The following is a 26,252-nucleotide window of genomic DNA, read 5'->3' on the forward strand; positions in this document are numbered from 1 at the left end:
CCAGCCCTGTCATAGTGAGACAGTCCCAGGAAAATATTGCTTGACCATTCAGCACCTCCAGGAGCACTGGACACGCACAAGTGAGAGCGGAATGCAGCCCTCATTCCCTAACACAGCACCCGAAAGAGCTCATTGCCTTGAGGCCATGGAGAGCCCTGGAAAAGCAACAGCCATTTCCAGGGTGATAGTCCTTGAGTGAATTATTGTCTTCAGCTTTGGAAGAAGAGCCCAACCTTCAAGCACAGCACTGAGGAAATACTCTTTTATTAGAGACTGGCCAGCTCTGACACAGTGACAGACACATTTACAGAAGGCCTCTCATGCAGACAGACTGGGTTTGTGTCTCTGAAGGAGTGGGATGATTTCAAATACTTCTGTACAAACATGGTTATCACAGGAAGAATGTCCAAAGCACAAGGATTGTCTGAGATAAATTCAAGTCACTTACAAAGAGGGATGGGGAGCTCATTGCTGCTGAACTAGTACTAGTTGAATCAGTTTCCTCAGTGCCTCCTTGAGCTCCTTGTTCCTCATGCTGTAGATGAGGGGGTTCACTGCTGGAGGCACCACCGAGTACAGAACAGCCACCACCAGGTCCAGAGATGGGGAGGAGAGGGAGGGGGGCTTCAGGTAGGCAAGCATGTCAGTGCTGACACACAGGGAGACCACGGCCAGGTGAGGGAGGCACATGGAAAAGGCTTTGTGCTGGCCCTGCTCAGAGGGGATCCTCAGCACAGCAGTGAAGATCTGCATGTAGGACACCACAATGAAAACAAAACACCCAAAGCTTAAACAGTCAGTAATCACAATGAGCCCAGCTTCCCTGAGGTAGGCGTCTGAGCAGGAGAGCTTGAGGATCTGGGGGATCTCACAGAAGAACTGCTCCACTGTGTTGCCTTGGCAGAGTGGTATGGAAAATGTGTTAGCAGTGTGCAGCACAGCAGTAAGAAAGCCACTGCCCCAGGCAGCTGCTGCCATTTTGATACAAGCTCTGCTGCCCATGATGGTCCCGTGGTGCAGGGGTCTGCAGATGGCCACAAAGTGGTCATAGGCCATGACAGTGAGGAGACAATACTCACCCAAGATGAAAAAGACAAAGAAAAAGACTTGGGCAGCACATCCCAAGTAGGAAATGGCCCTGGTGTCCCACAGGGAATTGGCCATGAATTTGGGGACAGTGGTGGAGATGGAGCCAAGGTCGAGGAGGGAGAGGCTGAGGAGGAAGAAGTACATGGGGGTGTGGAGGTGGTGGTCGCAGGCTACGGCTGTGATGATGAGGCCGTTGCCCAGGAGGGCAGCCAGGTAGATGCCCAGGAAGAGTGAGAAGTGCAAGAGCTGCAGCTCCTGTGTGTCCATGAATGGCAGGAGGAGGAACTCATCGATGGAGCTGCTGTTGTACATTTTGCCCCCTGTGCTTTCCAGACTGTTCAAGGAAGAACAGATAGAGACAAATTAGGACAGACTTCTCTCGCATAAAAACCTCCCAAACACACACTCATTACCTCTCCCCATCTCAGTAGCACTGTCACTGAGCTCTGTTGCTTGAGCTCTGGTTTGGGCTGGCTGATTTTGCTGTGAGGAGCAGGGCCTCTGCCTGTGGGCTCCAAAGGAGTCAGCCCTAACCAACAGCACTGTGTACATGGGAACAGGGGTGACTAAGATTTATATTCCCAGTTCCAGTCAGATTTAATCCAACTCAAAATGTTGGAGGGATTTTCAGCAATTTCACTCTCACTTCTAAATAATGTGAATTCATGAATAGTCTTAAGCCTTGTTTTGTTTTCTTTAGCTGACTCTGTCACATCTGAGGAGGATTCTTGCAGGTAGGAATCCTCAGCATTGCTGCTGCTCTCAGAGGGACCAGCTGTGATTCCAGAGAGGATTCACTCTGGCTTTAGTGCAGAGGCAGGAGGGCTGGCCTGTTCATATGCCCTGTTCCCAGCTGCCCTGTGCTCCCACCTCAGAGGTGGAGGACAGTTGCACTTGTGTTACCTGAAAAAGAAAAGACCATGGAGAGCAGAGGAATGCACTTCCAAAGTGCCCATCAGCACTCTTCCTGAGGGTGCATGAGGCAGGTCTCAGCCCTCCCCTTCTCGCCAGCAACGCGTCTGACTCCTTCCAGCTGCCCACAGCCAGCCTCCCAGCAGCATGTCCATGGCCTCAGTGTGTAGGTGACTTCTCCCTGGGGCACCTAGATAACACCCAGCTGCAATGGGAGAGCTGGGCCCTTCTGGAGGGCAGCTGCAGCCCAGCCAGACACCCCATGGAAATGGCAGAATGTCCTAAGGATGGGGTGTCCTGACGAGAGAGCTGGCTTATTCCCAGCCCCCTACACTGCACTGCCCAGAGCCCCACAGGCTAGAGGGGCACTTGGGCACCTCACTGTCAAGGACACGTCTGCATGGCAGGACCTGCAGGGTCAGTGCCTGAACTGCATCAGAAACCCCCCTGCCCAGGGAGTCCAAGGGGAAGGACAAGGGCAGCCTGGGCAGCTGGGGAACATGGAGCAATACCATGACATTTGTGCCCAGGGAGGCAGGGACAGGCAGGCACAGAGGGGCACTCAGCAGTGTCTCCTCTCCTGCATGTCCAGCTGCCGAGGAAACGACTCCTGCCCTGGACCCCACAGCCTTGAGAGCAGAGGGCTGTGCTGGCTGGGAGAGGAGAGGAGGTGCTGGAGTTTGTGGTTCCCTCTCACACTCTGAGCATGGCTCTGCTGCCTGGAGCCGTCCCTGCGGGCAGCTGTTTCTCTGTCCCCACGTCTCTGCCCTGTCAGTGCTCACAGACCCCATCCCACCCGCTGGGTGCTCAGCTCTGCCCTGCAGAAACCTCCCGGGGGCAGGACACTGCCCAGGGCACCTCCGTGTTTGCAGGTGCTGTGGAGCAGGGGAGACAAACCTTGGTGAAGCTGGAAAGGTGCTGCTGGCTGTGTCTGTAGGCTTCAGGGTGGATGAAGGCATTTGCTGAGTCCCCCCCAGAGCTGCTTCTCTCTCCGTGTCACTGTCTCAGTCCCCTGTCTAAACCTGACAGATCCATTGCTATTTCACCCCACCCAAACAGAAAATAACTGAAAGCACAGAGTCATGACAGCTCCTTCCCTTTCATGTATCTCCTGCTTTGACCTTCCTTTTGCAAAGTCCCCTCAGTAATGTCCTGTGCATGAGCTGGAGCTGTGAGCAGCCCTGACCCATGCAGCACCCTCTCTAAGGGAGAATGAACCTGCCCTGCTGGGTTCTCTCCTCCCACCCAGAGCTTCTCCCCACAGTGCCATTGGGAGCTCCCCAGGCAGGCTGAGTGCTGACCCTTGCAGGTGGCAGAGTCACTGCTCCAGGCACACAGCACCCTGGGTCTCAGGGAAACGGCTCTGAATCACAGCCCTGGGCAGACTGGGTGCATATCCTGGCTTCAAAGCCCTGCAGCTCTCTGCAAGAGAAAGCAGCAGGATGCCCTGTCCCTGTGACAGTGTGGAGGCAAAGCCCTGCTCTGAAGCATCTCCTCCTCTGCAAGGTAAAAACTGAGAGAGACATCCTTAAAAAACAGATGTGGAATGGAATGAGTTGGCTTTAGAAGACCCCCCAGGAACCTCAGTAGCATTGCCCTGCAGCAAGAGGCTTACCGTGTCAAGGGCTGTGAAGACTTCTCCTACAATGTGCTCTCAGCCGTCCTCCCACTCCACACTGCCTTGCACTTCTCTCTGCCTCCTCTCATCTCATGTCAGCAGCAGCAGGCAGTGCCCGCAGCCCTGCTGCTCTTGCCAGAGGAGCTGCTCCTGCACACAGCTGCCTCTGGGCAGTGCTGCCAGGTTGCCATGAGCTCCTTCCATCCCAGGAGCCTGGCCCTGCTTGGCAACAGCAGCCCAGCTGAAGGCATGAATTTTTCTGTCCCTTGTGCTCCCTCCTCCTGGGAAATGTTCACTAACATAAAGCAAAATAATCAACTTTGGTGTCTCCCTAAACAATGCAGAGAGACCAGCTACAGCATTGTCACTTGTTTCATCAGAGGATGGTTATCTGCAAGAGGTGGAAATGTCCCACTCTGGATGTGGGATCAGTGGGATTCAGCTAACTCCCATGAACGCCAGAAGCACACAGGAGGTGGGATTCCCCTTGTCAAAACTGAAGTGAGCACACCATAGATGTCTGCACATGAGCTCCTTGTCTAAGCTCTGGTTGTAATCACTGGAGATGGAGGGTGGGAGTCAGTTGCTCACACATAAACACCTGGTGACGGTGAGGAGACAGAGGTGGTCCCAGGCATGGGACAGTGTCTACTTGGTCTGATGGAGCAACTGGGAGATTCACATCCTTATGGAGCATCAGGTGGCGGCCAGGTGGGGAATTTGGCCATCCGAAATGATACTAGATGCCTACTACAGCTAGTGTTCCACCCACTATGAAGCTGAGACAAATGACGATCCCAATGTCACAAACACAAACGGCTAATGTAATTCAGTGCAGACACTTGATTTAATGACATAGAAAGAGGCTGGCAGGGCCATGTCAGATGCCTGTGGTGTCCAGTACAACCGCGTCTCTAGCAGATAGAGCAGGGAACCTACAGGAAAACCATGGCCCTTTGGAGTGGCACTAGGCAAGTGCTCCAGGGCATCTTGGGTTTCCTGCCTGTGCCCAAACAAATGAATCCCACCACTGCCTTTAGGCAAAGTCCATCCTGTCTACATTCAAGTGTGCTGCATAAATGGGAGGCACATCACACCAAGGTCTCCACTCTAGTCTCTGCACTCTCAAACCCTTCTTGCTCTCTGCCTTCTGAACATCTTCTCACTCCCCCCAATATGATATGAACAGGGACCGGGCTAGTGATGACCTCAGGGTGGCTGGATTACAGGCTGCCCAGGCCCAGGGATTTCTTCAGTGGCACCTTGTCCTTCCTGGAGATTGGTTCAAGTCTGTCACAGGCCACAAGGTGCTGCAGAGTCAGCTCAGGCAGCAAACCCCTCTCCTGGCATTCCTGCACAGACCAGCTCTGTTTCTCCCTGGCCTTGGGCACTGCAGGGTTTGCTCTCTTAGTGGGAACCTCCTTTCACCGTTACATTGCCACCTGCTATCCATGCCAGCATGTCACCACTTGCAATCCAAGTCTTTTGATCTTTATGAAATCAGTCTATGATGTCATATAAGTCTATGACAGCAAGGCTGCTCTCTATCCTCTTTGAAAGGTTGTGGAAATCGGAGGAGGTCCCAGTGAGTAGAAGAAGGAATATGTTGTGTCCATCTTCAAAAAAGGCCATAAGCACAACCTGGGGAGCTGCAGGCCATTCAGCCTCACTTTGGTGGGGAGTGCGTCATCACACTCCTGGGCACATGGAAAAGGTGCCTGGGAACAGTCAGCATGGACTTATCGAAGAGAAATCATTCCAGACCAACCTGATTGCCTTCTGCTGTAAAAGACCTGCACTTGTGCAGGAGAGGAGAGGAGTGGATGTCCAGCAGACATCCAGAAGGGCAAAAAGCTGGTTGGATGATCAAGCTCAGAGGGTTTTCATGAATGGATCATGCTTTACTGGGAAGCCAGGTAAAGGTGGGGTATGCAGGGGTATACCCTGCATCTTGTTCAGTTTGAAAGGCTCATGAGTGACCTACAGAATGGAAATCTCATCACATTTGTAGATGACACCTAATTGGGTGGAACAGTTAGATGCTTGACAGCTGCCTTTCAGAGGGACCTCAGCAGGCAGGAAGAATGGGCTGTCAGAGACCTCCCAAGTTGCCTTGCAACCTCAATAATGTGGTGATTCTATCATCTCTGGGGATAGCTACTGCAATTCTTGCAATCCAGAATTCCTTTTCTGCATGCGGGTTACCACCAGATATGGCCTCCCCAGAGCCAGCCCCTCCTAGCAGTGGGAGGTTGCCTCTTGGCCCTGGAAGGTTTGAAGCTCAAGGTTTCATTATGAACAACTGCTTTCCCAGAGTGGGCCCTCCTCACAGCGCTAAAACATAATGCTCTTCACCATTGTGAATGATGGGAAGATGAGGGCCAATGGGCATTAGCTGCAACAAGTTGAGGCTGGGGATAAGGAACTTTTACTTTTTCTTTTTCTTTTAACCTATCGAGACAGTGAAGCACTGGGGCAAGTTGCCCAGGGAGGCTGCGTCCTCTGGGCCAAAAGCCTCTCCATCCTTGGAGGTTTTCAAGGCCTAAATGAAGAAAGCCTTGAGCAACCTGGTCGGACATGATAGCTAACCATGCTGTGAGCAGGAGGTTGGGTTGGAGACCTCCTGAGGTCCTTTCCAGCCTGAATGACCTTGCATCTCTTTCCACACTGGCTCCCCTGTGACCATGCAAGTGAGTCAGATATAAGTATGCTCAAATGAATTGCAGCTGTCTGGTCCTGTTCCAGTCAGTGTTGCTCAGGTGTAGGACTGCTTCACAGGTACCCACAAACAGCCTTGATTATATCCTTTACTTCTTTTTTTCTGCCCCTCTTCTCCCCCTTCCAAGTTCTTCCCTTTTATCATCCTCATGCCCTCCCACACAAACAGCCCACGTCCGCTTACCCCATCCCCACTGGTCCTCATTTTGCTTGCTTTCTACCCCCATTTGGCTTTTCTGAGATGATCACCATGCTAATTCCTACCAGTGCCAGCAGTTCCATTAAACTAATACCTCCTTTTATTAACTGTAGTGTCCTGCAGTTCCTCATGCTGTTGTCCTGCTGGAGTGACCACAAGTCAGGGTGAACCATCTGAACACAAACATTAACCCTTGACACAGTGGAGCTTCAGTCCAGAGGGACCTTGAGAAACTTGTGGATTTGGCCAACAGAAACCTCACGAAGTTGTACAAGGAGAAGTGGACAGTCCAGCACCGCAGGGCAGAACAACACATACATCAGGACAGGCTGGGACATGACCGGCAGAAGAGTGACCCCGAGGAGAAGGGCATGCATGTTATGAGGGACGATGCCATATGAGCCAGGGGTGCATGCTCACCACAAATGAAGCCAGCTGCATACAGGACTGCATTAGGAAGAGCACGGCCACCCAGGCAAGGGCAGTTCTTATCCCCCTCTTGACTCAGCACTGGAGTGGCCACGTCTGGAACAGTGTGTCGCAGTGTGGGCTGCCCAGTGCTGGAGGAATGGGGAGCAACTGGAGAGGGTCCAGAGGAGGTCTGCCAAGATGAGGCTTTGGGCCTGAAGCACATGGCCTGTATGGAGAGGGTGAGGGACCTGGACGGCTTTAGTCTGCTGAAGTGGAAGATTAGGCCAATAGAGTAGTTGCCTGTGACTGCCTGTGACAGGGTGTTTTCAGAGCTGATGGAGCTTTTCTTGGTAGTGGGAAGCAGCATGAGAAGGGGAAAGAGCCACAAACTGCCTCTTGATGGGTTCAGACTGCCCTTCAGGTAACAAGAATGTCACTCGTAGGGCAGTGCTGTGGTGCAGCAGGACACCCAGAGGGACTCCGTGATCAGCCCCTGGCTTTGTGTTTCAAGGAGCAGCCAGCAAGGACAGAGGGACATCAGTAGAGGTAGGAAGATGCTGCAGTGAGAGCAATTGGAGAGGTTTCAGGAGTACATTTAACAGAAGATTTCAATGAGCAGCTTTAAAAAGAAGAATTTCTGCTTTTGAAGGTTTATTTTTCAGTTTATGGAATAAGTGATATCCACATTCTCCAACTGATATTGATACAGAGCATCTCCTAATGAATCTTGATGTGTAAAAAACCCAATATTTTTGATAGGAGACATGTATCAACAAGCTTCCTTCTCCCCTCCCCAACCCTGCCACTTCTTTCATCAACCACCAGGGACTTGCATCACTCTTGTTAAAAATCATCATTCTTGTTAAAATCTAACCTTCAGTCCACTCAAGTCTGTAGCTGAACGTTACAGCCCATAGGCACCAGTTCCCATCTGCTTTCCTTAGAGACCTAGCTGCAAACAGACACAGAAGGATCTGTCTCAGTTGTGATCAAGCAAAAATAAAACATGCTAGAGTTCAGTAAACTTAATGTGCAGCACTTCTCAGCTGTCCCTTAAGTCCAAGCTGCCTCCAGTGAGGTCCCCTTTCCACCAGGAATAACCTTTGTGGAAATGTTTCAGATGGGTAGATAGGAAAGGATAGAGAGAAACACAATTAAGCTGTCAGCTAAGAAGACAAGAAGACTTCTAAAAGATGAGGCAAGCTTTAGAGGCCCTCAAGCTCAAAGCAGGAACTCAAAGCAGAGAGGGTAGAGAAATCTCCATGAATAGGAGTGTAAGAGTATAAAAAGAGTAAGGGGAGGAGGAAAACAAGGGAAAGAGCATACGCCCAGATCATCTGATGCAAAGATGCCTTTAGAAATGATCCATTTAATCTGGATGTGTGAAAATATGTAAAAAATTACTGAGATTATGTACACAGCACAAGAGACAGAGCAGTGGTAACAGACTTTCAGGGGCAGATCTATAGTTCTTCTCCTGAGAGTCATACCCTGCCTCAAAATTTCCATTACGTCATCATGGAAAACCATTGAAATTTTTATTGAAGTTAGCCAGTCATTTCAACTCATGCAAATGTGCTCTTTTTTAAAAAAAAAAACACTGGAAAAGTTCTTCACCTTTCCAGGCAGAGCTCAGGTGTCTAGACACAAGCACCCAGTGGCCCTTGGAGAGGCCCAGGTGTCTCTGAGACCAGAGCCCCTTGGAGCTGCAGAGGGAGGCTGGGCAGAGGGGAGAGGGGACCAGGGCACCTGCAATGGCACCACATGTCCATGCCCCTGTGACTGCATCCCACCCCAATTCTGGAAATCACTTTCCCTTTCCCTTGGAAAGAAGAGTCCATGAGTGAGCTAATATCCAGGCTGTGCCCCAGCTGGTCAGGCACTCAGAGGCTGAGAGGACGAAGGAACCAAGGGATTTTACAGTGCTGCCAGGATGAATTACCTTGGAGAAGGGCCAGGACCCTCAGGCAGCTGTAAGAGAAGGCCGTGCAAGCAACAGTAGGCAGACACTCCAATGGGGGCTGTCTAAAATGAGGGGCAACAAAGTCCAGCTGAAGAATTCATGCAGCAGGGGAGCCTGCCAGGAGCAGAACACACTCCCTGCTGTCCTCATCAGGAACACAGGCCACGTATTTAACAGTCATGGGTGGGATTCAGCTCGCCTGATGGCAAAGCCTACATGTCTGAGCTTCAGGAAAGCAAGAAAGGAGAGCATGGCACCGTCTGCTCAGAGGTGCAAACTGCAGAGGCAGAGAAATCACACCCCAGGCACTCAGACACAAGTGACCTCACAGACAGTTTCCCGTCCATGTGCCTGCTCCTGGCCCATCACCTGCAGAGCCAGAGGTGACCTCACAGGCACCTTCACAGCCATCTGCCTCCTAAGGGCCTACAAGCATCTGAGGCACAATTATCTCCTGAAATCCAGCATGGTACAACACATGTTTGCGCTGCCTTTCAGAGGGAGCTGGCAGGCTGGAGACATGGGCACAGAGGAACCTCATCAAGTTCCACAAAGGGAAACTGAATGTCTTGCACCTCAGCAAGAACAACTCCATGCACCAGGACACCCTGAGTGACGACCATCTGGGAAGCAGCTTTGCAGAGAAGGAGCTGAGAAGTCCTGGAAGACAACATGGAGAAGCATGTGCCACCAATGTGTCCTTGCGGCAAAGGCGGCCAATGGTTTCCTGGGCTGCATTAGGAAAAGCATTGCCAGCAGAGTGAGGGCTCTGCACCTGCAGGCTTTGTGTCAGCAGGCTCTGTGCCAGCTGTCGAATCAGATCCTCTGGCAGAAGTGACCTCAGAAGCACATCCACCTCCTGCTCTGAGCCTGATGCCTGCCTGTCATTTACTCCCACACAAGTGACCTCCCAGGCACCATCCCAGCCACGTGCTTGCTGCTGGCCTGTTGCCTCCAGGGACAGGGGTGATCCCAGAATCAACAGCCTTGCCTTGTGCCTGTTGGTGGCCACTCAGGTATCCAGGCAGAGCTCAGGTGTCCAACCACAAGCACCCAGTGGCACTTGGAGAGGCCCCGGTGTCTCTGAGGCACCTGCCTGGGTCTGGCAGCTCTCGCAGGGGACCTGCAGGACACCGGAGCCCCTGGGAGCTGCAGAGGGAGGCTGGGCAGAGGGGACCAGGGCACCTGCAATGGCACCACATGTCCATGACCGTGTGACTGCATCCCAGCCCAGTTCTGAATATCACTTTCCTTCTGAAAACAAAAAAAACCAAAGAAAAACCACAAAATCCCCATAAAAGGCCACTATATTAAAGAAAAGAAACCAAACAAAGAAGGACCCTAAGAACACAAAGAAGGTTAAAACCTGGAAACTGCAACCAAACATTCCTTCTCTTTGGATCATTCTCTTAATTTCTTCCTTGTTTCATTTGGTATTGACTGTTTCCAGACTTTTCTGCTATAATCAGGCCCACACCATTAAAACAGATATTTTTGTGTCTCACACAGAGTCCAGGGCACCAACACCACCCCCTGCCCAGGACTGTCCATGCCACTCCTCACTCTTTGCACAGAGCGAGTCACATTGAGGTGTCGGGCTCTCTCAACTGATAGAGGCAAGCAGGGTGACCAGCTTCAGCGAAATGCTGTATCTTTGGATGGCCAAATCTGCACAAACCTCAACACAGCTGTGTTAGAGTGATGTCTGAAAGGACTCCCTAATCATCTAGCCACACTCCCGTTTCCTTCCCTGCATGGTAAATGAAGTGCTACTGCATTTGAGGTGACAACAGGGAGGAGGCTGATCTCCCCCAATGCCGGGCCATTTTAGTGCATATGTATTTCTGATGCAAGTGTCTGGACTTCCTTTTCCAGTCAAGGGAGAGAAGTAAGTTGTCTCACTGAGAGGTCTTGAGAGACTTCTCCTGGTGACCACCTAATGCTGCAGAAAGGTTCCTGTAGGTCCTGGATCACATTTCCCAGCTCCAAATGGGCACACAACCACCCCAGGGTGACTCAGCCAACAATAGCCTCTATATGTGGGCAAATGAATAAAGGCCTAAACACCGACTTTTAGTCATGAGGTAAAACCTATTCAAAAAATAACTCTATGCAAGAGCTGAAAAAATTCCTCATTTCCATAACCTCATTTTTTTTAAATCAATTGGAATGGATTTTTAATTTCTTTTTTTATTGTAAACATTTATTATATACATGCACTTATTCCTTCCCGATACATTTCCTACCAGCACTCCGCATGGAGAAACTTTGTTCTGAGGAACTACAGTATTCAAACACACATATTTCCTACCTCTTCTTCTGCCTCTCTGTCCTTTCTTCTGCATCTGCAGAGGATGGGGAGAGGCAGGCAAAGGGGACATGGCTGCAGTGTTGATTGTGAGGTCACTTCCACTGCAGCTGCCTGATTGGCCCTCAGCAGATGTGCTGGCCAGCAGGCACTGTGATGTCACCCAGCACCTCGGAGAGCCCACCCAGCAGCAGTGACAGCCCTGGGGAGGGGAGAGGGTGATGCAGGTGAAAGGGCCCTGTCTGGGTGCTGACTGTGAGGGCACCTCTGCTGCAGCCACCCCACCAGCCCGCGGCCGGCAGGCAGGCAGGCACGGCTCACGGCCACCCTGCTCAGGACTCGCCCCTCTGCAGCGGACCTGCCACCGAGCAGCGCACAGCTCCTCGCCTAGATCTCCTCCGAGCCCAGGGTGCTGCTCCTGCAGCCCAGGGACAGCACAGGCAGGATCTGGAAGGTTCAGCTCAGTGGCAGCTCAGTGTGCCCAAAGTTTTGCATGATGTATTGTTACCAGCCACGGGGGTTTTATAGTGTGATACCAAGAAGGAGTCACACTGCATGCTCTAAGGTACAGTTTGCTGATGGGTGGGTCAGTTGAACTGTGCACGGCCTGCTGGGACAGCCCTGGACCACTCTAGAAAGAGTTGAACCTCACTTGTTTTTTTCCACACCTCACTGTCAAGAGGGGACTTTTGTCCAAAGTAGCCTCAGATGAACTCTTGGGGTTTCACCTCAGAGGGGGTTCACCTCCAAAGAAGAGTCCAGGAGTGAGCTAACAGCCAGGCTGTGCCTGGGCTGATCAGGCTTCCAGAGGCCGAGAGGATGAAGGAGCCAGGTGAGTACACAGTGCTGCAAGGATGAATTACCCTGGATAAGGGTTGAGACCCTCTGTCAGCTGTAAGAGAAGCCTGTACGAGCAAGAGTGGACGGACCTGCCAATGGTGGTTGTCCAAAACAAGGGGAGACAAATCCCAGCTGAAGAGCCCCTGTGGCATGGGAGCAAGCCAACAGGAGAAAACCCTCCCTGCTGTCCTCTGGATGAACACAGGCCATGGGCTTAACAGTCATGGGTGGGATTCAGCTCCCCTGATGGCAAAACGTGCATATCTGAACTTCAGGAAAGAAAGACTGGAGAAGATGGCTCCATCTACTCAGAGGTGCAAACCACACAGGTAGAAAAATCACACCCCAGGTGCTGAGACACAAGTCACCTCACAGACTGCTTGCTCCTTGCCCATCACTTGCAGAGACAGAAGTGACCTCACCATCACCTTCGTGGCCATGTGCCTCAGACTGGCCTTTGAGCTTTGGAGCCCATCAACCACTCAGAAACCAGTACTCTCATCATCATCTTCCAACCCTATATGCCTGCTGCTGGCAGGTCACCTTCTCAGAGGGACATGACCCAGCTATGTGCCAGCTGCTATCCAGTCAGGTACTCAGGCAGAAGTGACCTCACAATCAACATCCAAGCCATCAGCCTGCAAGTGGCCTATCAGGCACTCTGACAGAAGTGACCTCACAGACAGTTTCCAGCTCCTGTGCTTGCTCCTGGCCCATCATCTGCAGACACAGAAGTCACCTCAGAGTCCCCTGCATGGTCATGTGCCTCCTAAGGGCTTACAAGCTTCTGAGAGACAATCTTCTCCTAAAATACAGCCATGATACAACAGCTGTTTGCACTGCCATTCAGAGGGACCTCAGCAGGCTGGAGAAATTGGCACAGAGGAACCTCATGAAGCTCCACAAAGGGAAATGCAATACCTTGCACACGCGAAAGAGTAACCCAGGACACACTGGGTGCTGATCATCTGGAAAGCAGCTTTGCAGAGAAGGACCTGGGGGTGCTGGTAGACAACATGAGGCAGCATGAGGAAGCAACATGTTCTTGTGGCAAAGAAAGCCAATGGTTTCCTGGGCTGCACTGGGAAGAGTGTTGCCAGCAGGGCGAGGGCTCTGTGCCTGCAGGCTCTGTGTCAGCAGGCTCTGTGCCTGCTGTCTAATCAGGTCCTCAGGCACAAGTGACCTCAGAAGCACATTCTCATGAGAGAAAGACATGGGCCAAAGGCTGACCTGTCAGCTGCTCAGAAAGAAGTCACCTCACAGTCATCTGTCAAGCCCAGGTGCCTGCTGCAGGCCCTTCTGCTTCTCTGATGGACATGACCCAGCTATGTGCCTGCTGCTATCCAGTCAGGTACTACGGCAGAGGTGACTTCACAGTCAACATCCAAGCCATGTGCCTCCTGATGGCCTATCAAGAGCTGACACTGCAGTGACCTCACAGTCACCAGTCCCCTTCACTGCCATGTACTTGGTACTGGCCTATCAGCTACACCGTTGTAAGTGACCGCACAATGACCATTCAAGCTGCACACTTGCTGCTGGCCTCTCAGCTGCACAGACAGAGGTGACCTCACCGGCACTTCCACACCCCGGTGCCTGCTGCTGGACCATCATCTTCAGAGACAGAAGTGACATCACTGTCATCTTCACAGCCACAGACCTCCTAGTGGCTTAGGAACTTCCAAGACACAATTCACCTCATCATAACTTTGCCACCCATCAGCTTCTTAGTGGCCCATCAGCTGATCAGGTACAAAGAACCTCACAAACAACATCCAAGCCCACGCACCAGCTGCCGGCCTTTCAGCTTCCTGATGGACATGACCCAGCTACGTGCCTGTTGCTATCCAGTCAGGTCATTGGGCAGAAGGGACCTCACAATCAACATCCAAGTCATCTGCCTGCTGCAGGCCAATCACCTGCAGAGACAGGAGTGACCACAAAACCTACATCCTAGCCCTGTGCCTGCTGGTGGCCTATCAGGTACTCAGGCAGACAGGACCTCACAACCACTGACCCCACACAGGAGTCAAGTGCTGCCTATCAGCTTTGCACATACTTGCATTGCTGTATTGCTGTAGAGATCTGCAGGTGTCAATCCCTCCTCTGGGCACACTCACCAAAACCAGTCACCTCACCACCAACAGCTGCTGGCCTGGCAGTTGCTCAGGTAGAAGTGACCTCACAAGTGCATGTCCCCACCAGATGTCTGCTGCTGGCCTGTGGCTTTAGAGACAGATGTTTCCTCAAAATACCTTCCCCAGCCACCAACATGCTGCTGCTCTACCGGGTCCTCTGCCAAGGAGACCTCACTATCAACTTCCACACCCATCTGCCTGCTGCTGGCCTATCAGGGACTCAGGCAAAAGTGTCCTCACAAGCAAATGCCCAAGCCATTAGCCAAGTGTGAACCTTGAAGAGAGAAGTGACCCTACAGCGACTCTCCCAGCAATGTGCCTCTACACAGTCTGTCAGGCATTGACAGAGTTGAGCTCACAAACGCTGTCCCTGCTGTGGGCCTGCTGCTGGCCTCCCTGCTGCTCTGGAGGGAATGACCTGAAAGTCCATTCCCAGTCAATTCCCCTGCTGACCTGTCAGCTGCTGACAAAAAATTGATTTGACAATGGTGATCTTGTGGCACAGCTCTTGTAGACAGCCGTGACCTCACTGCCCACACCCCAGGCACACAGCTGTTGCCCCTGCAGCTCCCCCTGCCCTCCCCAAGGCTCAGCCAGCTACTCAACGGCCTCCCTGAGTCACATCGTGACAGCACAGATTCACATCTTCCCCTCACCATGCTCACAGGGCAGCCAAACACCCCTCAGGGACCAGGTACTACACCCAAAAATTAGCACCTACACCTAGCCTATCGCGTATTGGTGCAAAGGTTACCTCACAGTCCAGTTCAAAGCCATATGCCTGAAGAGGCCCTCAAAGTGTCTGAGTCACAAATGACCTCACAAGCACAAATGGTAGCAATATGCCATCTGCTTGGCACGAGTGACCTCACTATCAGCCTTGAAGTTGTCGGCTAGCTGCTCGCCTGTAGCACACTCAGGAAAATGTGACCTCACAAGCACAGAGAGCAGCTGTGTCCCTGCTGCTGGCCTCTGAGGTACTCAGGAAGTACCTCTAAGGTACTCAGGAAGAAGTGACCTCACAGTCTGCCCCAAAGCCATGGTCCTACTGTTGACCTGTTACGTCCTGAGGCAGAAGTGAGCTCAGATGCACAACACTGCAATGTTCCTGCAGTCTGCTTCTTGGGCACGGAGAAAAAATGATTTCCAAGGCAGATTTAAAGCCTTGTACATGCCACTAGCCTATTAGGTGCTGAGGCAGAAGTGACTTCACATCTGCATTGAAACCATGCGCTTGCTGCTGGGCTACCAAGTACAGAGGCACAAGTGACCTCACAGCCACAAACAGCAGCAATGTGCCCACTGAGGGACTATCAGGCACTGAGGCACAAGTGACCTCACAAGCACAGAGAGCAGCCATGCGACCAGCAAGGGCCTATCAGGAACCAAGGTATAAGTGATCTCACAACCAGAAACAACAGCCATGGCCCCAGTGCTCGCCTCTCTGGCACTGAGGCACAAGTGACCTCACAACCACAAACAGCAGCCACATGACCAGCACTGGCCTATCAGGCACTGAGGCACAAGTGACCTGACAACAGGAAACAGCAGGCACAGGAGCAGTACTGCTGAGCAGGCACTGAGGCACAAGTGACCTCACAACCAGAAACAGCAACCATGACCACAGCACTGGCCTATCAGGCACTGAGGTGGAAGTGACCTCATAAGCACAAACACCAGCCATGTGACCAGTACTGGCCTATCAGGCACTGAGACACAAGTGACCTCACAACCGCAAACAGCAACCACATAACCAGCACTGCCCTTTCAGCCACAGAGGCAGAAGTGACTTCAAAACCACAAACAGCAGCCATTTGCCTAGCACTGGCCTATCAGGCACTGAGGCACAAGTGACCTCACAACCACAAACAGCACTCATGTGCTCGGCAGTGCCCTATCAGGCACTGAGGAAGAAGTGACCTCACGACCACAAACAATAGCCATGGGCCTAGCACTGGCCTATCAGGCATTGAGGCCCAAGTGACCTCACAACCACAAACAGCACTCATGTGCTCGGCAGTGCCCTATCAGGCACTGAGGAAGAAGCGACCTCACAACCACAAACAATAGCCATGGGCCTAGCACTGGCCTATCAGGCATTGAGGCCCAAGTGACCTCACAACCACAAACAGCACTCATGTGCTCGGCAGTGCCCTATCAGGCACTGAGGAAGAAGCGACCTCACAACCACAAACAATAGCCATGGGCCTAGCACTGGCCTATCAGGCATTGAGGCCCAAGTGACCTCACAACTTCAAACACCAGCCATGTGACCAGTGCTGACCTATCAGGAGATCAGGAAGAAGTGACCTCACAGCCACAAACAGCAATAATATTTCTCCTTGTTGCCTGGCATTTACAGATGCACAGTGGCCTCACAATGGGTATCACAGGAAGTTGCTTGGTGCTTGGCTATCCCGTTCGGAGGAAGTAGGGACTTCATGGTCTTCATCAAAGCCACGTGCCATCTGCTGGCCTATCAGAGAGGAAGGCAATAGTGACCTCACAAGCAAAAACAGCAGCCATGTACCCAGCATCAGCCTCACAAATACTGAAACAAAAGTGACCTCACAGTCTGCATTGAAGCCCTGTGCTTGCTGCTGGCCTGTCACACACTGAGGCAGAAGTGACCTCACAAGCACAAAAGCAGCAATGTGCTTGGTGCTGTCTAATGAGGTACTGAAGCGAAAGCCACCTCACAAGTACAAAAATGAGCAACGTGGCTGCTGGTGGCCTGGCAGATCCTGAGACCGAATGACTTCACCAACACAAACACCAGCAATATGCATCGAGCTGGACTGTCAGGTACTGAGGCTGAAGTGACCTCTCAGGCAGCCATGAAGCCATTGGTCTGCTCCTGGCCTGTTAGTGACTGAGGCACAAGTGACCTAAACAAGCACAAACAGCAGCAATGTGCCTGCTCATTGCCAATCACGCACTGATGCACAGCTGGCCACAAAAGCACCACCAGCAGCAATGGGCCTGCTCCCCGTTTGTGAGGCACTGAGACACGAGGGACCTCACCAGCATCACCAAAGCTATGTGCATGCTGTTGGCCCACCAGGCTCAGAGGCACAACTGACCTCACAAGCACAAACGGCATCGACGTGCCTGCTGCTGGCCTAGCTGGTACCGAGTCACAAGTGACTGGAAAAGTGCAGACCTTCACAGAGGAGAAGCTCACCTGGGCCACTCGCATGGCCCTTGATTACGCTGTTATCACTCCGTACAGAACAGTCTTCTGCAGATGGCTTTCATCTCCTGGCAGGATTCTCTCCAGGTCATGCAACATCTCCACTCTGTCACCCTGGCACCAAATCACAAAAGAGAACAATTGCACTTGCATTTCATTTACTATCAAGTCCTAGCTGTGAGCAACTTGTTCTGTAGCACCTGCTAAATGACAGCAGGACGCCACTTCCATTTCTAGTGCCGAGGTACAGAGATCAGCTGAGGGAGCAGCTGCACTGGAAAGGGTCCCAGACACTGTCACATCAACACTGCACTGTACCAGGCCTTGACCTCACACCAGACCTCGGCTGTACCAGCCAGTCTGCAAACACACTGTCTCTGCCCCACACAGCTGGCTCTTCTGCTAGATACAGCCAAGTGCCAGCAAGAAGAGATGGACACAGGACCCTCACCACTTGCACCCTCCCCAGGCACTGCTCTGCTCGCTGCCTTCCCCTGGCTTCTGAGCTCAGACACACAGGGAAGCTCTTGTGGTGACACCAGAAGCTGACCAAGGCAGTCTGGGCTCACAAGCTGCGTGCAAACACTCAGCACAAGACCAGGACCAGAGCTGGCTCCTTGGGCGATGCTGCTGCTTTCAGAAGGAAGGATGCTGCTGCCTGTGGGCACAGCAGGCTGCTGCTTTCCACCCCCACAACCCCACCACATCACAAACCTCCAGCTAGGGACAAGGGTTAGGGCATTTGTTTTGTAATAAAGAAGTTACAGACACAACTTGGAAACATCTGGGAGTCCTGTAGGTCTCCTGAGCCCAAAGTAATCTCTGCCCCTTTCCTTTTGTTAGCTGGAGAAGAAGCTTCTGCGAAGGGAAAAAGGGTGCAGAGGCTTTGAAAAAAGGCCCCAGCCATGAGACATCCCCAGACTGGAGGTCTGGAGAAACACCTGCAGTCCTGTGGGAATGGGTTCTGCAGCAAGAGCCCGGGCTCCAAGCCTGGGTTTGCAGCCTGGCCCTGGGCACATCTTCACCCCTCACAGAGCCAGAAGCCCAAGAGCTGTGAGATTTCCCTCGTTCAGGCTAAGCAGGCTTTGGCCATGCACACAAAGGCACAAAGGCGATGCTGGCATTTGTTAGAAGGGTCTTTGACTTGTCCTATATGGCACCACAACCATCTAGGAAAACCAAGGGGCACTACAGCATTTGCTGCACGAGCCAGCTCCGACAGCATTTGCAGGAGGAGGAATGTGCAGCAGAACAGAGGTAGCAGGAGGTGAACCCACACCCCAGGTGACACAAAAAAGGCAGGCGCATTTATGGAAGCCTTTGCATCCATATGTAGCCTCACCTCATTCGCTTGCAGCTGGTTTCACAGAGGGTCACCATGTTGGCAAAGGTGTTGACAGCTACAGGGACACACCCTGGCACCCTGCCTCCATCCTCGGGGGCTCCAGGACTGCACTGGCAGCCTACCTGACCATGACTGGAGCAACCTAGGAAGAAAGAATCGGAGGGTTACTGTTGGTTCTGCTGGCCTTACATAGTCACAACAGCCAGGGGCAAATGTCTCCCCTCTATGCTGAGCTGTATTTGCGAGAGCAGAGCCAGCAGGGCCACCAGAGACATTCTATTCCTCTTTCTGGCACAGGTGAGGCCACATCTGGATACCAGGTCCTGTCTGGGCTCTCCAGTTCCAGAAAGGCAGGAACACACAGGAGGGAGGCAGCACAGGGCCACCAAGAAGGTCAGGGGCTGGAGCATGGGGCATATAAGGAGAGGCTGAGAGACCTGGGTTTGTCCAGCCTGAGCAAGAGAAGGCCAAGGTGGATCTACCTGCTCTACACAGCTACCTGATGGAGCGCACAGAGAAGACGGAACCAGATTTTCTTGGAGGTGCACAGTAACAGCCTGAGAGGCAACAGGGACAACTTGGAGCATGGGACATTCTCCCTAGATTTTAAGAGCAATCCTTTTTCTCCATGAAGGTGGCCAAACTGTGGCACAGGGACCCAGAGAGGTTCTTGCATCTCCATCCTTGCAGAGATTCAAAACTTCATTGGAAAAGGCCTGAAGATACCTCATCTCCTGGGACCTGCCTTGAGCAGTGTGTTGGACCCCCCCCCCCCCCCAAGAGGCCTGACTTCTTGTGAGGTGGCATCTCCACTGTCTGCAAGGGTCTGGGCAGACAAAAAGGGGAGAAGTGGCTCTGACTGCTTCGATTAACTCCCCATCTCCCTGATGGATTGCAGTGGATTAGCGTCTGGGATGGGAAGATGAAATGAGGGTCCAGATGCAACAGAAAGCCATGGTGACTTTCTCCAGAAGTCTCGGTACAATCTCAAAGACTCAGGGAAGCATCAAGAGCTTCAGAAACTGCAAGCCTGAACCTCAGCTGACAGAAAGAAGCCAGCAAACTGCGAGCATCCCTGGCTCACACCAGGATGCTCCAAGGAGGGAACATGGTCACCAATGGTCCCCACCCCAGGTCTCCCAGGAGAACACTGTAATGGCAGGCTGGGCCCTGGGAGCACAGCACTGCTCTCTCCAGACACCTCCACCGGTGATGAGCACCAAGACATGGGGACCACCACCCGTCCCAACCACAGGCCACCCCACCACTGTGACACCTCGCATCCCACACCCCTCACCTCACAGAGGGTTCCCAGCCAACACGCGCCTCTGCAGCAGGGACACACAGGGCACAGCACCACACATGGCAGCAGACAGGGCACCCCCAGGGCCCCAAAACACACACAGACCAACTCTCCAGCCCTTTCATTCCCTTCCAGTCCTCCAAGGCCTTGCAACAGGCCCTTCCTCTCAACAGCCAGGCACAGCCCTGCGCCTGCTCACTTCCCACCTCCAGCAAGCAGAGAGCAAGTGCTCTCCCAGGGGCTCAGCAGGCCAGCTCCTGCCTCTTGCTCACCCAAGGGGCCTCCCTACGGAGGTGCCCTTTAGGCCTCCAATGCAGGAGGCCCGATCCCTTTGGCACCACTCACCCTCTCACAGGGCTGGTGCAGGGGGCTCACAAATGACCACATGGCAGCACGCAGACACACTGACCAGCACACACAGAGCCAGGGCACCAGTCCTAGATAAGCAGGCTTCCAACCAGGAGAATGGCACAAGGCGTCCGCTGCTCTCAAGCATTTGCATTCCACTGTCTCACCAAGGGCTGGGATTTCTCTCCCAAGAAAAGCCTGGAGCCAAGCCAGCAGGTTTCAGCAGTGCATGTGACACATGGAAAAGCCAGTTGAGGCCCTGCCTCCAAGGGCTCACGTGTCATGGCACAGGGAGAGTCTGAGAGCACCAGCAGAGTCACCCACTGAAGGAGCTGGGGGTGTGGGAGAGCCAAGCTTCTTTGTCCTCAGGCTTGGTACAAGGAGCTCTCCTCTAAACCAGCCCCAGGGGCAGGCTGGAGGAAAGACCACTTCTCTCTCTTCTCTTAGTAAGCAACTGACCTCCAGTGCTTCACTCATTGGCACCTGGACTTTGCAAGGCTGGATTGAGACGATCCCATCAGGGCATTGGCTGGGACAAGCTGGAAAACTAGAGTAGTCACAAGGCAAAAACTCTAGGACTCTCCCCTCAAAAAAGGAGGAGAAACTCTAAAAGCACTCGTCTGTAAAAGGCCAAGGGAAAGTGGTTCCAGCACACAGGGTCCACAATGCCTGCACAAAAGCCAGCAGCCTCCTTGGAGGATGACTGTGCTCACCACCACTCCCAGGGCTCCAGCTACTCACAGCAATGCATCTAGGGGTAAGTGGGGCTCCTCACACCACCCAAAGCTCAGGCAAAACCAGCGCCTTGCCCGTGGCAGCACCTAACGACACCACACCTAGCACACTCATGCCTGCATGTGGGCTGCTCTCTTTTTTCCCTGCTGCAGCACAGCAAGGTCACACTACAGCAGGACGGTTGAGGAATTCGCAGAGACTGCAACTGGAAGGAAGAGAGACCTGAGCTGTGCGTCCCTTGCAGGGCACTCTGGCTTGGCTTGCCTTCTCAAAGGGACTGCTTGTCTAAAGAGATCCGGCACATGAATGCACAAGCCCCTTGACAGTCATCTGCCAAGAACCATCTTGCCTGTCACCAAAGACCACCTCTCCACAAGGCCTTCACTCCTCCAAAGAGTTGCCAGCATGCTAACAGCCAGCAGGCAGTGAGCATCTCCCACCACCTCCTCCTTCCTCAGCAAACACTGCTGCAGGGTAAAGCTCTCATTACAGAAAGCAAACAAGAGGGAAGGAGGGAAAAAGTAGGCTTGGTTCCCATCTCAGAGAGAGCAGAAACACTGCCTGGCCTTTAGGCAGCATCGTGCCTGCATATCCTGCACAGACGGCAGCATGCTCCCTGATTCCCTTGGTCACGCCACCAGGGCAGCCTGGGCCCTGCGAGCCAAGTCACCTCCTCACCTCGCAGTGCTCCCCAGCCTGGCAGCACTCCCCATGCACAGCACTGCTCTCTCCAGACACTTCCTCCCATGCAGAGGAGCACCAAGACAGTGGGGCCACCACCCATCCCCACCACAGGGGACCTGGCCACTGTGACACCCCACACCCCTACCCCTCACCTCACAGAGGGTTCCCAGCCAACACGCACCTCTGCAGCAGGGACACACAGGGCACAGCACCACACATGGCGGCAGCCAGGGCACCCCCAGGGGCCCCAAAACACACATGGACCAACTCTCCAGCCCTTCCATCCCCTTCCAGTCCTCCAAGGCCTTGCAACAGGCCCTTCCTCTCAACAGCCAGGCACAGCCCTGTGCCTGCTCACTTCCCACCTCCAGGAATCAAAGGACAGAGATGTCCTTCAGATCTGGGAGAAAAAGCTCAGAAACCCCCTGGTATTTGGATGGGGCAGAATTTTCTGCAGCACACAGACACTGGAAATCAAATTACTGATCTCACTGCTCACATCAGCACCTCATTCATTTAACAGCATAGAAATTCTAGCTGGACTCCTTCATCCACCAGGAGCAGGCTGTAAAGCTATGCTTAGCAAGAAGTACAAAGTCAAACTCCATGTCTACATTTACCAGAGAACATCATCCTCATTTTAAATGTAGTACTACCAATTCACCATGATGGAGTGGAATAAGATTTGTATCAGATGATGTAGAACATTATTGTCAACTTCTGCTTGTTTTATTAGTTGCATTTCTATATTGCTGTAGAGATCTGCAGGTGTCAGTCCCTCCTCTGGGCACACTCACCAAACCCAGAAGTCACCTCACCACCAACATCCAAGCCATGGGCCTTCTCCTGGCCTAGCAGGTGCTCAGACAGAAGTGACCTCAGAAGTCCATACCCCCACCAGGTGCCTGCTGATGGTCTATGGACTTCAGAGGCAGAAGTTTCCTTGAAATAACATCCCCAGCCATGAACATGCTGCTGCCCTACCAGGTACTCTGACCCAGGAGACCTCACAATCTGCTTCCACACCCATCTGCCTGCTGCTGGCCTATCAGGGACTCAGGCAGAAGTGACCTCACAAGCAAATACCCAAGCCATTAGCCAAGTGCTAGCCCTGCAGAGACAAGTGACCTCACAGCGACTCTCCCAGCAATGTGCCTGTGTGAGGCGAGCTCACAAACATTTCTCTGCCACATGCCTGCTGCTGGCCTCCCTGCTGCTCTGGAGGAAATGACCTCAAAGCCAATTCCCAGCAAAGGGCCTGCTGCTGCTGGCCTATCACGTACCGAGACACAGCTGACCTCACCAGCACATTCCCCACTTCACAGCCTGCTGCTGGCCTATCACCTTCTCACCCAGAAGGCACCTCACAGGCACCTTTACAGCCAGGCGCCTGCTGCAGCCCCAGAGGCTGCTGGGACAGGAGGGACCTCAGAGTCAGTTCCCAGCCAGGGGCCAGCTGCTGGCCTGCCAGCTGCTCTGTCTGCAGTGACCTCACAAGGGACTTCCCAGGCAGGGGCCTGCTGCTGGCCTATCAGGAACTCAGAAGGAGATGACCTCACAGTCCCCTTCACAGCCATGTGCCTGTCACTGGCCTATGAGCTTCTGAGAGAGCAGCTACCTCATGATACCTTCCCCAGCCATGAGCCGAATCCTGGCTTATCAGCTGCTCCAGCAGAAGTGATCTCCAAAGCACATGTCCCAGCTGTGGACCTGCTGCTGCCCTATCTACTGCTCACCTGGAAGTAACTTCACGGTCACCTTTCCACCCACAACTCTGTTGCTATCCAGTCACTTCATCAGTCAGAAATGACCTCACAATCAACAGCTAAGCCTTGATCCTGCAGCTGGCCTATCAGCTACTCCAGCAGAAGTGACCTCATCATCAACAGCCGAGGCACGGGCCTCCTGCTGGCCTGGCAGCTACTGACCAAGAGCTGATTTGACACTAGGGATCTCCTGGCCCAGCTCTCGCAGACAGCCGTGACCTCCCTGCCCACAGCCCAGCCATGCGGCTATTGCCGCCTGCAGCTGCCCCTGCCTCCCCCAAGGCTCAGCCAGCTCCTGAGCGGCCGCCCGGACTCACCCCGGGGCCTCACAACACTCATCGGGCAGCGAAACACCCACTACGGACCAGTTACTGCTCCCAAAGCAGCACCTCAGGGAAAGGCTGGACAAGGGTTCTGCGACCCAGGGCAGGGGCAAAGCTTCCTGCCCCCAAACCCCCCCAGCCACCCCGGCCCAGGTGCTTGGGGGCAGCCGGCATGTCTGGCTCGCAGGGCAGATGCCCCGGGGCCAGGGCGCTTTGTCCCGTGCTCCCAGCCCCACCAGCCCCTGCTGCAGCTCCTGCAGGAAAGCAGCCCCCGAGGGGGCAGCACTGCTGCTCCCACCCTGGCAGGAGGGCACCCGCTGCCATCGGGACATACCCGCAGCCCCACCAGCCCCGCTCACACCTGCTCCCGCTGGGCCCCTCGCTCCCACTTTGATCCAGCCCTGCTTCCAGGTCTGGGTTGTTCCTCGTGCTGCACTCCGATTGGCTGACAGAGCCACCAGTCAATCCCATTCCCACCCTCCCCTTCACACCAGCCAATAGGAGGCAGCACCGGGGCGTTGCCAGGGTAACATTGCAGCCTCCTGCCCTGGCGGCCAGCTCTACCCCTCCTCTATTCCCCCGAGGTGGGGCGCCATGTTGTGGGCAGCAGCACGGGGTGTGGCGGGGCGTGGCGGGGCCTGGGGGCAGCCCGGCGCCATGTGCCCGGGCAGTGCAGGGCCCCGGGGACTTGTCACTGCCCCGCAGGGGCTGGGCTCTGCCGCAGGGTCTCTGAGGGGCTCCTGGCTGCCCTGCGCCCGGGGGCTGGGCCAGGCGCAGGGGAACAGCCCTTGCTCTGCACCCGGCAGGGCTGGGCCATGGCCAGGCAGGGGCTGCTCTCTGCAGGGGGGGGCAGCCAGGGCCAGAGCAGCTCTGGGCCTGCCAGTGTTGGGCAGCGGAGGTGTGGGGCTGGGAGGGGGTGGGGGAGATGGCCCTGCTGGGCTCCCCCCAGCACTGCCCCCCACGGCTCAGAGAAACAGGCTTGGGGTCAGCAGGGACTTGTGGGGTGGCCATGGCACCCCCACCTGTTCCCAAGCTGCTCCCCCAAACAGGCTGTCTTCTGGGTGCAGAGGTTTGACCCCATTTGCAGGAGGACAGGGGCTGTGGCCATAGGAGGACAACATCTCTAAGCTCAAAACATCCTCTGCCAAGTTGGAAGCATAAATGGATCCACAGGGAAGGAACAGTGGTTCTCCCAAACAAGAAGATGCCTTGGGGTTATTAGAAGTTGAAGGATCCATTTCCAACACGGGCATTTCCAGCAGTCTCTTGAGAGCCCCATGGGATCTGCAGGACATTACAGGCTCCAGGACACAGGACTCCTTTCCTGACAGAGCCAGATCCCAAAGGGGCCCCACTCCCATGGAAACTTGAACCTGGGATTGTCCCTTGCCATGATGAGCTAGGGTTGGGTCTCAGGGCAGCCTGAGGCCCAGGACCCAGGAGTCCTGGCTGCCACATTGTCCCCTGAGCCAGGTGGGACCCTCAGGCAGGGCTCTTGTGGCAGCCCCCAGCCCTGTCCAGCCATCCCTGCGGCCCGGGATCCCCAGCAGTTTTTGCAGCTAACGGTCTCTGTGCAACACCTTGGGAAGGAGCTTCCCAAGCCCTTACCGTTGATGGAGAGCTGCAGGAGCATCAGGAACAAGGAACTGTGGTCCATGCTGATGGTTTTTGTCCAGCAGTCCTCCATTTCGCTTGCCTCGTACCCTTGGCTTGCCTGTCCTTCGAAGGAAAAAGGACACTCTTCCTGTGTCGTCATGCAAAGCTCTTCTCCAGCATATCCCTGCTCCTCTGCCTTTCAGGGAGTGGCCCCAGCACAGCCCCACTGCCTCCTGTCCCCATACTTTGCCATGGGGCAACTCCAAAGGGCAGCGGTGGGGAGCGTGTGAGCAGTGCCCAGCAGTGCCCACGTCTTGCAGGCAAGTGAGAGCTCTGCCGTGGCACTGGGGAGACCTCCCTGTGATGCAGCGCTTCCCATTGTGACCTCAGCTCATATCATCTGGGGGCTCAGTATGTCACCGCCATGGAGATGGCAGAGCCAGGGAGAGAGCAGAGATACTTCCACTCACATCCTGGAAAGCCATCACCTCCCCTCACCCCAGTTAGTTTCCAAAAGTTGCTCATAAATCCTTTAAGAACATCTCCAGATGGTGACAAAGGCTGTGAAATATCTCCAGTGGGGCACTGGAGAGGTCACTTTTGTGCCCCTGCACTGACAGGTCTCTGCACTGGGCAGATCTGTGCGGGAAGCTGGGGTTTGAGGGTTGGTTTGGGGATTGGCGTTTTTTCAAAGACAGGATCAAAATCATGTGGGATGAAACAGCACAGAGCCTGGCCACAGGCTGAGATGCTTTGGTGAGCC

General features: G+C 53.8%; 1 protein-coding gene across 1 annotated transcript in view; it reads right to left on the reverse strand.

Moving 5' to 3' along the window:
- LOC135324019 (olfactory receptor 14A16-like) overlaps nucleotides 1-25,580 on the reverse strand; it is a gene marked incomplete at its 3' end in the record, with an annotated part of 49,782 nt that extends 24,202 nt beyond the window's left edge. Inside the window, exon 1 of the mRNA XM_064499453.1 lies at nucleotides 25,502-25,580. Coding sequence (XP_064355523.1) covers nucleotides 25,502-25,580 — 79 coding nt within the window. The remainder of the gene's footprint in view (nucleotides 1-25,501) is intronic.
- Between the last annotated feature and the right edge of the window lie 672 nt (nucleotides 25,581-26,252).

The sequence above is a fragment of the Dromaius novaehollandiae genome, chromosome 30, assembly GCF_036370855.1.
Source record: "Dromaius novaehollandiae isolate bDroNov1 chromosome 30, bDroNov1.hap1, whole genome shotgun sequence".
In the NCBI taxonomy this organism is placed as follows: domain Eukaryota; kingdom Metazoa; phylum Chordata; class Aves; order Casuariiformes; family Dromaiidae; genus Dromaius; species Dromaius novaehollandiae.